The sequence below is a fragment of the Humulus lupulus genome, chromosome 3 (assembly GCF_963169125.1).
Source record: "Humulus lupulus chromosome 3, drHumLupu1.1, whole genome shotgun sequence".
Taxonomy (NCBI): domain Eukaryota; kingdom Viridiplantae; phylum Streptophyta; class Magnoliopsida; order Rosales; family Cannabaceae; genus Humulus; species Humulus lupulus.
Window position 1 is genome coordinate 284,706,105 of NC_084795.1, and position 17,171 is coordinate 284,723,275.

At 32.1% G+C, this 17,171-nt stretch overlaps 3 protein-coding genes across 3 annotated transcripts; all 3 read left to right on the forward strand.

Annotated features, from left to right (window-relative positions):
* The first annotated feature begins 350 nt into the window (after positions 1–350).
* Positions 351–1,067, forward strand: LOC133825882 (uncharacterized mitochondrial protein AtMg00810-like). Its single transcript, XM_062258775.1, has one exon. The coding sequence runs from the start codon at positions 351–353 to the stop codon at positions 1,065–1,067; it is 717 nt and encodes a 238-aa protein (XP_062114759.1).
* Positions 1,068–6,077: 5,010 nt separating this feature from the next.
* On the forward strand, positions 6,078–7,176 carry LOC133825883 (cytosolic sulfotransferase 5-like). The gene has a single exon (XM_062258776.1). It carries the CDS (start codon positions 6,078–6,080, stop codon positions 7,140–7,142), a length of 1,065 nt encoding a protein of 354 aa, XP_062114760.1. The 3' UTR covers positions 7,143–7,176.
* A 7,026-nt stretch (positions 7,177–14,202) lies between these two features.
* LOC133824887 (putative disease resistance RPP13-like protein 1) lies at positions 14,203–16,235 on the forward strand. Its single transcript, XM_062257901.1, has 2 exons — positions 14,203–16,038; positions 16,211–16,235. Exon 1 carries the CDS (start codon positions 14,401–14,403, stop codon positions 15,964–15,966), a length of 1,566 nt encoding a protein of 521 aa, XP_062113885.1. The 5' UTR covers positions 14,203–14,400; the 3' UTR covers positions 15,967–16,038; positions 16,211–16,235.
* Positions 16,236–17,171: the final 936 nt, after the last annotated feature.

The window sequence follows — 17,171 nt, forward strand, 5'->3', positions numbered from 1 at the left end:
TGAGCATTGCCTTATCATATTCTTGGCCCATTCATCAGCTTGATGTCAAGAATGTCTTTTTACATGGTCATCTCCATGAGACAGTGTATATGCATCAACCATTGGGATTCAAAAATCCCAAATATCCTGATCATGTTTGCTTGTTATAGAAATCTCTCTATGGCTTGAAACAGGCTCCCCGAGCCTGGTACCAACGTTTTGCAGACTATGTCTCCTCCATTGGATTTTCTCACAGCACTTCTGATCATTCCCTGTTTATTTACAGGAAGGGTTCTGATCTTACATACATTCTGCTCTATGTTGATGATATTATTCTCACAGCCTCCTCAGATAATCTTCGCAGGTCTATCATGGCTCTTTTGGCCTCGGAGTTTGCTATGAAGGATCTTGGCCCGTTAAGTTATTTTTTGGGGATTGGTGTCACCAGACATGAGAATGGCCTCTTCCTTTCCCAGAAACGGTATGCCGAGAAGATACTTGAACGGGCAGGCATGTCCAATTGCAGCACATGCCCTACACCGGTTGACACCAAGTCCAAACTTAGCGCCACTACAGATGCTCCTTATGATGATCCGACTAAGTACAGACAACTTGCAGGTGCATTACAGTATCTCACGCTCACTCGCCCTAATATCTCTTATGCAGTGCAACAAGTCTGCCTTCATATGCATGATCCTCGAAATTCCCACATGCATGCCCTTAAGCGCATCTTGCGCTACATTCAAGGTACTCTTATGTTCGGCCTACATCTCTATAAGTCTCCCATTGGCAAGTTGGTCTCTTATACAGATGCAGACTGGGGAGGGTGTCCTGACACTCGCCGCTCTACTTCGGGTTATTGTGTATTTCTTGGTGATAACCTCATTTCATGGTCCTCGAAACGTCAACCGACTCTTTCTAAGTCTAGTGCTGAGGCCGAGTACATGGGTGTCGCTAATGTTGTTTCAGAGACCTGCTGGATCAGAAACTTACTTCTTGAGCTTCATTGTCCTATCCGACAAGCTACACTCGTCTATTGTGATAATGTTAGTGCAATATATTTATCCAGTAATCCAGTACAACACTAGTGCACCAAACATATAGAAATGGATATTCACTTCGTCCGTGAAAAAGTTGCGCGTGGCGAAGTACGTGTCCTACATGTCCCGTCTCGATACTAGATTGCAGATATTTTCACCAAAGGTCTTCCGCGCGTTTTATTTGATGACTTTCGGGACAGTCTAAGCGTTCGCTTACCTCCCGCTTCGACTGCGGGGGTGTGTTAGACAACAATATCTTTGTAATCGTAATCTTCTATTTTAGGATAGTATAGATTGTGATGTAATTAGCTTTTGACTTTCCTAGTTTCTAGCCTTAAACTAAGCTTGTAAAGCATGTATATTAACCATCCAGAGCAATGAAAGGAATCACGGATTAATCTCTAATAGTATAAAACATGATAAAATAGTAATGTTAGCAAATGTATATTTATTTTATTAATCCTACGTTGTTTCCCAACTGGCAGAGATAACCCTTTAAAAATATTATTTTCTCACGTGAACAGGCTACCATATATATCCAATATCAATAATATTTACATATTTATATTGGGGTTTGTCGGTGGCATGGTCAAAGGGGACTGCGAGGTTGCTCGTCTGAGGTGGGAGAGAGACAGAAATTTTTTTTAAAATATTTTAAATTATTTTTATAATTCATTTTTTATTATTATTAAATAAATATAATAATCTGATTAAATATTTAAATAAGAGTATTTTGGGAATATTAAAATTTTAAGTGATCGTTATACAAATAGAGAGTAACAAGCGTGTATATTAACCGAGTTTTATTTTATATTTCTTATTTAGTGTTGTTATTTGGTATTTTAAGATTTTTAATACCATATGAGGTGATATTTTATAGTTAGTTAGCGATACCTCATAATGTTTATTAATTTTTAAATTATTTTTATAATTCATTTTATATTATTATTAAATAAATATAATAATTTGATTAAATATTTAAATAGGATTATTTTGGGTATATTAAAATTTTAAGTGATCGTTATAGAAATAGAAAGTAACAAGTGTGTATATTAACCGAGTTTCATTTTAAATTTCTTATTTAGTGTTACTTTATGGTTGGTTAGCAATATTTCATAATGTTTATTAATTTTTAAATTATTTTTATAATTCATTTTATATTATTATTAAATAAATATAATAATCTGATTAAATATTTAAATAAGAGTATTTTGGAAATATTAAAATTTTAAGTGATCGTTATACAAATAGAGAGTAACAAATGTGTATATTAACCGAGTTTTATTTTAAATTTCTTGCTTAATGTTATTATTTGACATTTTAAGATTAGGTGACGGTTGGTTAGTTAGTGATATCACACACACTATTGACCCTTATATAATGTAATTTTGCAGAATTTTTTTGAAACATCAGCTCAGTTCATCGGCGAAGAAGAAAGTGGCTTTGTGCAGGTATGTTATTAGATGTAGTTTTTATTCTTGATCTTTTCCAAAATTCATCATAGCTTTGGATTCTCCAAGATATATAATACATATATATATATATATGATCTTAATTTGTTTCCATATTGAAGTACTTGCAGTAACACTACACACTAAAAAAACATGGCGAAGGAGCTGGCCACCCAATATTTTTCCACTGGGAACGATGAGAATGACCACGATGAATATTCACTAGAATCATCGGTCATATCTCAGCTACCTAAAGCCCAACAACCCAAGTTGCCAGCCCTCCAGCGCCAGGTGCCGCGCTCCAGCCAGCGCCATGTGTCTTCCTTCCAGCCAACCCGAGGCCGCCATGTCGCCCAGCACTTCAATCTCTTGGGTCCTTTGCTCCAACCGTTGACCCGGTCAACTCCTCGATATCTCAGTCATGCCTTGCCTTTTTTTTTTCCAGCATCAAGCTTCCAATTCCCACGAAGGCCCAGCAGGCCCAAACATTTACAAGCTTCAACCATCAACCCCACACCTCCAGCAAGCTCAAGTGACCATCAGCCAAACCTTCCCAGCAACCTGCCAACGTGGCACTTCTTCATTGGTTGAAAATCGGTCAAAATCCTCTTATGTCACCAACCATATTTTGTGGGTATTGGACTTTGTAAATTGCTATTTTGAGCTTTAAAGATCATGTTTTTGTGGTATTTTAGAAAATGAGCATTTTGACTATACACAAAAATAGCTAGGGTAATATTAATAATAAGATTTGATTTTTCAAAATCATATTTTATTATTAATATTTCAGATTTATTTTGTAAACCTCATTTTGTTGTTTAATTTCTTTTTAGTCATTTTCTCCATCTATAAATAGAGACACTTTCTTTACATTTTGTAGGTAATTTTTAGATTACAAAAATTATAGCAAAATTTCCACTCACTTTCTTCTCATATTTTCTTCTTATAATTTTGTAAGAATCATGAGCATAATGGCCTAATCTTCCTAGGAAGGTTAGGGATGCAAGTGATGTTATTTTGCTACTTTGATTTACTATGTTCTTAATATAATATATTTGAGTTATTTATGTTCTTTCATCTCTATCTTTATTTTGTTATCTTTATTTACTTATGCTAATAGTATATAAGATTAGTCATGCTCTTTCTTTGTGCTTCTAATTAGCAAAAGTAATATTGATACATAATTTTACGTCTAATCTTCTATTGCATTATTGCCTTTGGGTATTTTGTCATTTTTAGATTTTTCATAAGATTAATATTGTGCTTTTAAAGTAAAGAACTTTATAACTCAAATGAAATTTTGTTAGAAAAGACTATGGACTTTAATGTTAGATTTTCCAAGTAAATGTTGGGATGTGAACTATTTACTTGTGTATTTTTATAAATCAAGTAACCAAGTAACTAAACAAGCATATGGATGATTCTTGAAACATTTTATTTTATCAAACTCTTGATTACATCTTACCTTTATTTCACTTATCTCATTTCATCACTTTATCAAAAATACAATACCAAAATCTCAAACATCTTTCCATTTACAATTTTATTTACTTATTGTTACTAACTTTTTGTATTATTTTCTACTAACCTTTTGATTTTAGGTTACCTCCTTGTAGATCGACCGCCCGATCTTACTACAACTACCGCTTAGTGTAGTCACATTTTGGGCGTTAAACATTTACAAACTACTCTTAAATATAAGAATATTTTGTTAAAGTTAACATTAAAAAAATAAAAAAAATTTGAAACCAAGAATTTTCGTTATCTACACACTTGTTATATAGAATATATATATATTAATTAATTAATCTACATTAACAAATTAATGTAATGACAAGAAACGTATATTTTATTGATATCCTACTATGAAGCACGTGAACAAACGCAATATGACAAAATTGTGAAGGAGCTACCTAATTTGATAAAATAGTTTATGTCTTTTTAGACTTTGTGTTTCGACTCATTATCTGTTTGGAGTGTTTTGACAAATTATTTTTTGGATTTCGTATTTTCTAAAATAGTTCAAATAGACTGTTAAATTCGATTTTGATCAAAGTTTTTTGCACTAAAATCACAAATAAATCATCAAACTAACAAAAATACAATTGCACTAAAATCACAAATAAATCATCAAACTAACAAAAATACAGTCATTCTACCTAAGAACTATATTGTTTTATTCAATTTTTTGTTCATCAAAATCAGGTTTATGGGTCTATTTGAACTATTTTACAAAACACAGGATTCAAAAAATAATTTATCAAAATACAAAGCCCAATCAAGTAACGAGGCAAAACACAAAATCTAAAAATATATAAACAAATCTTGTCCAATCGTTGTCAATATATATGAAGACAATAACAATTATTTTATATGCTTTTTATAATCTTTGTTATAGTGATTTGATAAGCTTTGATTTCTCTAAGTGTTCAAAATTATTGAAGCTTAATTGTATTCTCTCTCTCCTTCTCTCTTTATATATGCAACTAATCTCGGCAACCTTATTATTACACGAGTGTTACTATTTGACATTTTAAGAGATCCAACATCACATGAAGTGACACTTCATAATTGGTTAGTGATACCCCATAATATTTATTAAATTCAAATATGTGGAACTCAATATTAAAGATAATTGCTAAAGGGTATCACTGGTGCCCAACACTACAAATAGGTGGCATATCGCTATTAGTACAATCTAATATCGGGTTCAAGTTATTTAAATTTAGTAAATATTATTAAGGCGGCTAACAATAGCAATATTCACTCTGCAACCACTTAGCTAGAGATATGACAGCAATATATATAAATATATATATTATATTCTCTAATCGGCCCAAGGCAACAACTTCATGTATAAATAATGTGTAATTCTCTTTGAATGATATACCAAAATTCATCTCTCTCTCTCTCTATATATATTTATATATATATAAGTAGTCGTTTGGCGATTCATTTAAGAGACTTATTTTGCAGGATTCGTCCAAGTGGGTATTGTTTTTGAAGGTATGATATATTTTTATTATATATTAATCTCTTTCACATTTTATAGCTTTTAATCTCTGTATATAAGCAGTATATATTATATATATATATGGGTAGGTAATCATTTGTTAATTTGTGTTTTTGCAAAGTATCATTTTAGTATTCTCTGTTTTCAATAATGCTCATATGGTACCCTGTATATTAAAATCGTACATATTTGACACCCTAAACTCAAATTTAATTAATAAAATTTTACTTATTTAATTAAACTATTGTCAATTATGTAAGTTCCAAATTTAAATTTAATTACTTAATTACATATAACTGATGACAGTTTGATCATATTGATAAAATTTTATCTATCAAATTTGAATCTAAGGTATCAAATATGTAAACTTTTAAAATACAGGGTACCATATGAGTATTATTGAAAATAGAGAATACCAAAATAATACTTTGTAAAAATATAAGTACCTAATCATAAAATTCCATATATATATATATATATATATATATGAAAATTCCATATATATATATATGATCTTAAAGTAACTCATCATGAGTGTATAAAGTCTTATTATACCATTGTTAATTACTACTTTCAGAGACACTAATACAAACCATGGCAGAGGAATCCACACAATATTTTTCAAATAGCAGTGGCAATAAGAACGATGAAGACGACAACGATGAATATTCACTAGAATCGGTCATATCTGAGCTACCTAAAGCCAGTGGTTGGTCCAAAAATGGTATATGCTTGTACCAAAACTGTTGGTTCCCATCCAATATCATTCCCAACATCATCTCCTTCCAAAAACAGTTCAAAGCCAAAGCCAAAGACGAAGACGAAGACATGATAATAATCCTGGCTTCCTTTCAAAAATCAGGCACCACTTGGCTCAAGTCCCTTTTATTTTCCATTCTCAACCGCAGCCAACACTGCAGTGAGCACCACCCTTTGCTCACCACTACCCCTCAAGTCCTCGTGCCTTCTTTCGAGTTCACAATTTACAATTCCGATCCCCGGCTGATGCTCAACACTGACAGCTTGAGTAGCACTATGCCAAGCAGCCCTCGTCGCTCGATGTCTACGCACATTCCCTATGCATCTCTTCCTCGTTCCATAACCCAACATTGTTCCAACCACTCTCGCATCGTTTACATCAGTCGAAACCCTCTCGACGTGATCGTGTCTTTGTGGCACTTTGCAAGAGCTCACCCGGACCGTCACTCGCACGAGCTGACTGTTGGAGATTTTGTGGACATGTTTTGCAGCGGAGAGATCAACTTTGGGCCTTACTGGGACCATGTTTTGGGGTACTGGAAAGCGAGCTTGGAGAGGCCTGAGAAAGTGTTGTTTTTGAAGTATGAGGACTTGAAAGAGGACGGTGTTGGCCAGGCCAAAAGGGTTGCAGAGTTCGTAGGGGTTCCTTTCTCTCGAGAGGAAGAGAGTGGTGGAGTTGTTGAGCAAGTTTTGGAGATGTGTAGTTTTGGTAAACTCAAGGATTTGGACGTGAATAAGCATGGCCAGTTTAAGCCTAACTTGGATAATAAAATTTTCTTTAGAAAAGGTCAAGTGGGTGATTGGGTTAACCATCTTACTCCATCTATGGCAGACCGTGTCAACGAGATAATCAAGGAAAAATTTAGTGGTTCTGGTCTGTCATTCAGAAATATGTCTTAGAATTAGATTTTTCAGATTTGAATTAATTAGTAATGGAATAATGTGCATCATCACATAACACATATGTAGACAAATAGAAAGTGATGATAAGAAACGTTTCTTTTAGTGAGATATCCTACTATGTAGCATTTGAACAAATAAAAAAAGCAAATGACAAAAGTTTGTGAAGATATTGCATGTGTTCTAAATCAAAAAATGGTTTATACTTTTTTGACCATGTATTTTCTTTTATTACTTGTTTAGATTTTGTGTTTTGATAAATTATTTTTTGGACCCTATATTTTATAAAATAGTTAAAATAGAACCCTAAACCCGATTTTGGTCAATGTTTTCTCAACTAAAATCACAAATAATTTACCAAACTAATAATTCAGAACAAAAATAAAATCATTCTACTTAAAAACTGTGTTATTATATTCAATTTTTTCTTCATGAAAATTGAGTTTAGAGTTCTATTTTAACTATTTTACAAAATATATGGTCCAAAAAATAATTTGTCAAAACATAAAATCTAAATATGTAATGAGACAAAATACATGGTCCAAAAAAGTATAAACCCATCAAAAAATGGTATCGATTTATTATGTCTGTCATCTCAATCTTAGCTTGGTCAATTACCTATATAAATTTGTGGTGAAAAAAATTGATATAAGAAAAAGTTATTGTAAAAGTTTTGATTTTTCTTTATAAAAAATATTGGTACAAAAAAATTATAAGTAGAAAGAAATATAAGTTTAAAAAAATTGAGCTGGCAAAGGGTTTGTACAAAAAAAAATGATTGAAGTTGAAGGAAAGGTAAGTATATTCATTTTTTTTTTCTTTTTGTTAAATTTTTTCCCCTATAGTGTTAAAATTCTAAGTAAGAAAAACCTCATCTCTTATGAGGTTTTCATTACTTTTTTTTAAAAAAAAAATAGAGGGTAGTTTGAAAAATAATATTGTGATAAAAAACAGACTGGTATAAGAAATAGTTTAGATTTTTTTTAAAAAAAATTGAGCTACAAAGGTTGGTGGTACCAAAAAAAAAAAAGATTAAAGTAGAAGGAAATATAAGTAGGATATTGCTCATGTGCGGCCCCTTAGAACGTCTGCACATGTGGAAACTATTTTTTTCACCATTAATTCAATGACTAGACACATTATTTTAAAATATAAATAATATAAAAAAATAGTTAGAAAGTTACAAATTTTAAAAGTTACGTGGAGACTTTTTTGCACCATCAAATCAATTCAAATAAGTTATTTTAATCATATTTTCTCTCTCACACACAGCTTCGGCAGTCCATCCTATTTTCTATCTTTCTCTCACAGCTAACAAACTAAATGAATCAGCTAACCAGTTAGTTACATCAAAAATCTAGAGCTGGATGAAGGAACCATCAAAAACTCAATTCAGAACCACAAAACAGTATAAACACAAAAGCCTCTCGTCAAGTACTTGGCCTCCCATATGCAATGACATAATTTCTACTGCCGGGCACAGAATGGTTACCAAATCAAGTACTCCACCATGAACAAACCCAAGAAAAAATATGGTATCAATTTCTCAAACACCAAGCTAAATTCGCAAAACCCCACTAAGAATTCACATTCAGTTTAAGAAATAAACGATTCCTGACCACATACAACCCAAAAACAGGATTGTTGACCCTGATTTTGACTAATTGACACGGAGTCAAATATGCTTGATGTGGACAAATATGTTGAAATGAATGTGATGACAAAAACAATAAAGAACACAAGAATTTATAGTGGTTCGGCCCCAAAGTCTGGTAATGACCTACGTTCACTTGAGCTGTTATTGATATATGATTCAAATGAGTGATCAAAGAACTAGGGTTCAATGAGTTTCACCAACCTCTGGAGAACAAAATACAATATATCGAATGTGATAGCTCTAATATACTTGTAAAGCTCTAATCTCATATAATTAGAAAGCCAAAAGTCCAAAAGTCCAAAAGTCCCTTCCTTGAGCTATTTTTCTCTATTTATAGGCTCAGGGAAGATTACAGTAATTTGTTACAAATATTCTTTCCTAAATAATCGGGTACTCAGGAAATCATGGGAGACAATCTCGGGATTGAATAAGATCTTTATAAAATTATCTTGAAATATGCGGAGTGTACGACCAGACTGGTCGTAGGAAAACTCAACCGTTATACATGCATCATCTCACTGGTCGATAGTCGAACAAAATTCTATCAGGTGTCAGCCAAGTGTTAGAAATCACTTGCCACGTCATCCGTGCCTGTTTTTTTTTATAACAAGAATCATCAACACCAACAACTACCCACAAGAGAAACTCCTCCTTAAACTTAGTAGAGTACAATTATGCTAGAGATAGAATGAGAAATGGGTACAAATAGAACCATACGAGGGCCTTCCTATCCCTGCTTGACCAAGCTGAAGACACAGCCACACACAAAAAGGAAAAATACCCTTTTGAAACCAAATACAGTTTAATGCTCAGGAGGATCCGTTGCCTCATATATTCCCTATATATTTCTCAGGAAAAAAGAAATTAAAAAATATATTTCTTGCCTACAAAAAAAAACACAACCTGATTGTTTGATTATTAATCAGAATAAAGTAATCTATTTTTTGCTATGCGAAATGACAATAATAATATAATAACAATAAATTAAAAATCTCAGCCCCAAAACTGTTCATAGTACTGAATTAATAGTGAAAAAAATAGTCTCCACAGGTATTAAAAAAAAAAGAATAGTTTGAAAGCAAGATTAATTGTGGTAAAAAAAGATTGGTATATGAAAAAAGTTATCAATTCTTTTTTAGAAAAAAATATATATTCTTGAGCTGAAAAGAACATTGCTACAAAAAGATTATTGAATTAGAAGGAAATGTAATTATATAAATATATATCTTCTATCAAAAAAGTGTGTAGATAACGATTTTTTTTGTTTTATGGGTTTGTTTTGTTAACTTCAATTAAATATTCTAAATATTTAATTAACTATATGTTTAAAATTAATTAAAAATATATTTATTAATTAATGTAAATTAAAATTCAAATGTTATATATAAAATATCATTATTATAATAATATATAATACAAAACTAAATATTTAATAATTATATTAATATAAATTTAAATGTTATAAAATATTATTATGATAATAATATATAATCTTAATTTTTTATTAATTATATTAATATGCATTCAAATATTATAAGATATTATTTTTATAATAATATTTAATACAAAATTATATTAATATAAATTCAAATATTATAAAATATTATTATTATAATAATATATAATATATAATACAAAATTAAATATTTAATAATTATATTAATATAAATTTAAATATTATTATGATAATAATATATAATCTTAATTTCTTACTAATTACATTAGTATGCATTCAAATATTATTATTATAATAATATTTAATAAAAGACTAAATATTTAATACTTATACCAATATAAATTTAAATGTTATAAAATATTATTATAATAATATATAATATATAATTTTAAAAATATTATAAAGAATAAAGAATGTTATCATAAAGAATGTTATAATATATATATTATAGAATGTTATTAGAATATATATTATAATATTGTTATAATTTTTATTAAAAATATTATCTTTTATGTTTAATGTTATTATATTATATATATATATATTATAAGCATAAAGAATGTTTGGTTTAATTTTTTATTTAATATGTTTGTGTATAAAGAATGTTATTTTTTATTTAATATATATTATAAGCATATAAAGAATGTTATCATATTATATATATATATATATATTATGGAGAATTCTAGCGTCCCTCATATGACTTAGTCCTTCATGTGGGGCCCAGATTTTTGCCAAGTGTCAATATTGGATTGGTGTTAAAATGTTGACTTTTTAACTTTTTACTTGGTGTAACCGGTTGTGTCAACCGACTGTGTTTTTTGAGCTGACGCAGCTTAAATAATTGAGGGGTAGAAGCGTAATTTTAGGTCCAATAAACTGTATAGTTGAGGGTTTTATAGTAAATTTAGATAGGAGTTGGGACTTATTTACGATTGTGGACACGTAAATATTTGACTGCAGCTAAGTAACTATTATAATTGACTTACATAAATGTATAATAAAATAACGTAACAAAAACTGAAGCTTTTTTATTTTTTTAATGCGATATATGAAATGAATAAAATGTGGTGGAAATGTTTTAATATTAATAATAACTTTTTAAATGTAAGGATTACTGAATGACACACTACATTACCATTTAGTAGTTAATTTTTGCATGGACTTTTTATTTTGCATGAATATTGAGCATATTAGTATAGGTATTAGCTACATAAGAAGTTTCATTATGCTAAGTGACTTTTGAGAGTTTGTTAAGTGAGAAAATTAAAGTACAACATAACGAGAACATATATTTTAGTGTAAGTTTGTATAGTTTTTTTATTTTTCAATTAAGTTTCAATGCTTTGGTTTTTTTTTTTTTTGAAGTCCTTTCTCTTCTAGTATTGGATGACTTCATAATCGACGTCTAATTATGTGTGACAATATTTAAAGAAAATAATACTAGTACTATAGCACTTTGCTTGTGTTTTTTTTATTGGAAACAGATAATAGTGATAACATTTGGAGAGATAATGGTTGTAAAAATAATAACTAATGCACTCTTTTTGGTTCAGCTGAAATGCATAGTGAGATATGTGAGTTAAAGTGCACACCATATTTGGTGGCTTAGCTGATGAGGAAATTATTAAAAAAATATGAAGAACCCACGAATAGGTGTAAAGAAATGGTAGCTAGTTAAAGAGTAAAATATTAGGGTATTTTTGTCTTTTTGTACCACTAGTCTTTAATTGAAATCTAGTCATTAAACTCAAAAGTATACACATTAGACAATCCAAATACATTGAAGGACTAAGTCCTTCAATACTAAGTGAGGGACTCCAGAAGCCCCCATATATTATAAGCATAAAGAATGTTATCATTCTTTTATGGGAAATTCTGGCGTCCCTCACAGGACTAAGTCCTTTATGTGGGGCTCAGAAATTTGCCATGGGGTTCAGAAATTTGCCTAGTGTCAAATGTACATTGGTATTAAAATGTTGACTTTTGAGTATTTTGACTTGGTATAACCGATTGTGTTTTTTTAGTTGGCACTGTTTAAATAAGTGGGGGTAGAAGCGTAATTTTAAGTCCAATAAATAGTACAGTTGAGGGCTTTATAGTAAATATAGGCAAGGGTTGAGACTTATTTACGATTGTGGACACGTAACTGTTTGACTGGTACTAAGTAACTATTATAATTGACTTAGAAAAATGTATATGTGACGCCCCACATCACTATGGCTGCTTTCTGGAATGACGACTGGCCCTACAAACCAAGACAAGTCTTTCCAGCGTGCTTTGTCCTCACTCGCACACTTCACTTCCTGGGAAAACTTCCCAGGAGGTCACCCATCCCTAGATTACTCCAGGCCAAGCACGCTTAACCAAGTGATGGGCTACCAAAAAGAAGATGCACCTTCCTGATATAGGTAGTACCCATCAATCCATTTAAGCCATCTTCAACTGTGTAGTCCCATATCTACACAGTCTTAGAATCATTACACTTGACCTTCCCCAGGCAGTGTGGGATTGCACTGCTTACCCGGTCTTTGATCATTACACTTCAGATTAATTTGGCCAAGAAGCTAGTGGGAAAGAAGTTTTTGATTGTTCTGGACGATGTTTGGGAAGACAGTTATGTTCAGTGGACAGAAACAATGAAGCCCTTCAAGGATGGGGCAAAAGGGAGCAAAATAATAGTGACAACAAGAAATGAAAAAGTTGGGGATAGCGTTAGAACTGTTGACACAGTCCGACTTAGAGAGTTATCAGACAATGAATGTTGGGAACTATTTGCAAAGCACTCATCGAGGGGAAATCCTAAAATGTTTGTTGAGAATCCAAAATTGGAAAGTATTGGCCGAGAAATCTCTAAGAAATGCAATGGTTTGTCTTAGTTAGAATGTAGTGGAAAGTGGTTTAGAAAGTAGGAAAGGGTGCATGGTAAGAAGTATGGGGTTCTCAAAACTAATTTGTGATGAGTGGAGTAAACCATACTCTTATTTTTTCTAACATTCCCTGAAGATAGTTATTTTTGCTCACTAATCTTGGACGGCTCGCTCGTTGGCTCTTTTTCAAAGTTCGTTCCTTTCCGAGCTTTAGCTTCGGAGGCCGAGGAAGCCGATACCATGTTAGAATGTAGTGGAAAGTGGTTTAGAAAGTAGGAAATGGTGCATGGTAAGAAGTATTGGGTTCCATCTCAAAACAAATTGGTGATGAGTGGAGTAACCCATACTCTTATAAATTGTTGAATATACATACACTAATGTGGGATATTTTCTCTATCAGCCTTTAGCAGCTAAAGTTCTAGGAGGGCTCTTGCGCTCCATGGTGGATGTTGAGGCATGGGACCAAATAGCAAAGAGTAATATTTGAGAGCTCACAAATAAAAAGAGTAAGATTCTTCCACCTTCTTTAGAAGTGAGTTACTACTATCTTTCTCCACATTTGAAACGATGTTTTGCTTATTGTTCAATATTCCCAAAAGGCTATAAATTTGAAAGAGATGAATTGATCTTGATCTGGATGGCTGAAAATCTTGTGTTGCATTCAGAGGAGAATATGAGAATGGAAGAAGTAGGTTATGAGTATTTTAATGATTTAGTATCTATGTCATTTTTTCAACTGAAGACCAATTGCTGTCATCATGAGTCTTATTTCATTATGCATGATCTTGTTGTTGATTTGGCTAGAGCTGTTTCTGGAAAATACTCTTGTTTGTTAGAGCACAGTGAAGACATTGATAGACTTGAGAAGAAGACACGTCACCTTGGATGTATCACAAAACTCCTTTGTTCTGATGATAAGATATCTAGTTATGGTTTTGAAACTACTCGTTTGAGAACCCTTTTATCATTAGATGATGTTCATTCCAACTCTTGTGTTCATAGGGAAGTAGTGGACAATTTGCTATCGAAGTTGAAATGTTTGAGAGTTGTATCTTTTCGCCATTCTCATGTGATTGAATTGGTGAACTGAAGCATCTTCGCTACTTAGACCTTTCCAACGCTGACATTGTGAGGCTACCCAAATCTCTTACTACATTGTACAAGTTAGAGACATTGAAGTTGAAAAACTGTTTTAAACTTCAAACTCTGCCTAAAGATATTCATCACCTTATTAACTTGAGACACCTTATTATCAGTGGAGGTAGGCTAGAAGAGATGCCAAGCCAGATAAATAAATTGATGAATCTCCAAACACTGACAACTTTCGTTGTGGGAAAAGATAGTGGAGCAAAGTTAGAAGAGTTGGCAGAACTTTCAAGTCTTCGAGGAAAACTTTCCATTAAGAAGTTAGAGAATGTGATCAATATCACAAAAGCATCGAATAAAGTCAACATACTTGATAAGAAGCCACTAGATAAGTTGAGTTTGAAATGGAGTAATGGTGTTGGTGACCTAAAACATGGAGAAGCTGTACTTGATATGCTTTCACCCAACACAGTTTTGAAGCAACTCAAGATTGATTATTACCCTGGTACAAAATTTTCAAATTGGGTTGGGGATGATTCTTTTTGCAACGTTGTCCATGTAGGGCTTTGGAACTGTCAACGTTGCTCCAATTTACCGCCACTTGGGCAACTGCCTTGGCTGAAAAGTCTTTACATTTCAGGATTTGATTCGGTAGTAACTGTTGGTAGTGAGTTTTATGGGAACAGTTATGTGAGAAAACCATTTTCATCATTGGAAACCTTAAGCTTCAAGAACATGTCATCATGGGAGCAATGGCAATCAATGCAAACAGAAGACGCAACAACATATGGAAAGCTCAAAACACTTGAGATTTTTTATTGTCCTGAGCTCATTGGGGATTTGCCTCGCTTCTTTCCTTGCTTGACAAAGCTTAACATTCATGTAGATAAGAAGTTTGCTTTGACTACCTTAAGCTTTCCCTGTGTCAAAGAAATAACGATTGGAGGAGTGGAAAGTACCGAGTCATTGTGGGAGGCATTAAAGCTGCAACAGAACATGAGTCATTTTGAATCTTCTTCTTCATTGATGTCTACTTCTACTCCATTCTACCACCCTCTTGAGTCACTTCATTTGACAAGGTGTGGTGAATCCTTTAGATCACTCCATATGGATTTGTTTCCCAATCTCAAAAGCCTTGCTATCAGTTACTGCAACTATTTTGAAGCCCTTTCAATGTCTGATGGGCAATGTCAGGAACTAACATCTCTGTCTTCTTTGTCTATCTGGTGTTGTCCTAGTTTTGTATCATTCCCAAAAGATGGACTTATTGCCCCCAAATTGACTTTCATTAACATCAGTGAGTGCCCCAAACTTAAGTGGTTGCCAGAGAAGATGACTTTCATTAGTCTGCATGTACTTTGTATATCTTATAAACCTCTGGTTTCAGTGATGAATTGGGATTTGCAAACTTTATCCAATCTTAAACATGTTCGAATTGTTGGTACTGGTGAAGATAAGGAATCATTTCCTGAGGAAGGGCTACTACCTGCCACTATTACCTCTCTTGGTATCTCAACATTTTCCAAACTTAGAGCCTTGGACAAAAATGGGCTTAAACAACTCACCTCTTTGCAAACACTTGAAATCTTCAGTTGCCCTGAGTTGCAGACATTATCAGAAGAAGGGTTCTCAACCTCTCTTAGGTATTTGAACATACATGGATGTCCTCTGCTGAAGAAAATTTACAACCCAGAGAGTGAGAATAAGGAGTGTTGGAGCAAGATTAGTCACATACCCCATATCCAATTTTATTGAGCTGCATTTACCATGCATCACATCTCAAACATCCAGACAACAACTCTCATTTTATGAAATTGATTCATTGAGGTATTTGCTTTTCAATGTTTTTATTTTTTTTTAGTTTTATTCTCTGTATTTCTAACTTCTTTAGTTTGATGTTTCAGTTTAGTTTATTCATTGTTCTTTGGATATATTTAGTTTTTTAGCTCCTAGAAATGTGAACTTCTTACTTGATTTTTTTCTTTCTTCTACATATCAGAATTTAAAAGCATGTTGATACAAGCTGCTGGAAAAGCTAAAATATTAGTACCATTTTGGACACTCAAAAGCTGTGCAAAGTGTTATACACAATCCTCAATGGCATGCAATAAAACTTCAAGGTGAGGTTAAACCTGCATCTTTGTTTCCACTTCCAAAATCAAGATTTTCACATTCAATTTAATGCCAATGTTTTTATTATATCTTCATGATTATGATCTATATTTTGTTACTTATTGTGATTGAGCTTCTTATTATCCAAAATGACAAACTTTAAACAATCTATATGAGGTTTTTAGCATTCATGAAAGACTGAGATATCAAAAATATGAGTGGCTTTTCATTAAAGAGTTGACATATCCAGGCCTGTTTTAGGTGCTGTTTATTTGTAAGGTTCTGTTTGGTATCATTGAATTTCTGATTTACCAAAAAAAAAAAAATATATGAGTGGCTTTTCAACAATAAGATATCAAAAATATGAGTGGCTTTTATTAAGAAACATCTCTAAGGATTGTAGCAGGGTTATCCAGCCTGCTAAATATCAGGGTCATTAGAGTCAAGATCTGTTTATGTTGTAGTTGTGGATTATAAAATGTTCAGCAAAATATATATATATAACAGTTTGGGTTCACACTGTTAAATCACTCTGCTTAAATTTTGTTTTGTTATATGAATATTTCTTTTGATAGTGATCTACATAGAGATTGTTATTTGTATTATTTTAGTGGAGTAATTTAATAAAGCACTAATACAAATTAGGAAGCTTTTCTTGGTTGCAGAACACTTGAGCACGACCAACCACCATGAGATCTGCAACAGATGAAACTCATATCAGTTTTGAATGGCAAAATATCAGGATGGAAATTAAGGTTAGCAATTAAGAACTAATATAAAAACTTCAGGTTTAATTTTACTGTTCAGAATCTATTTCTTATGTAAATGCCTACTGCTTATACACCATT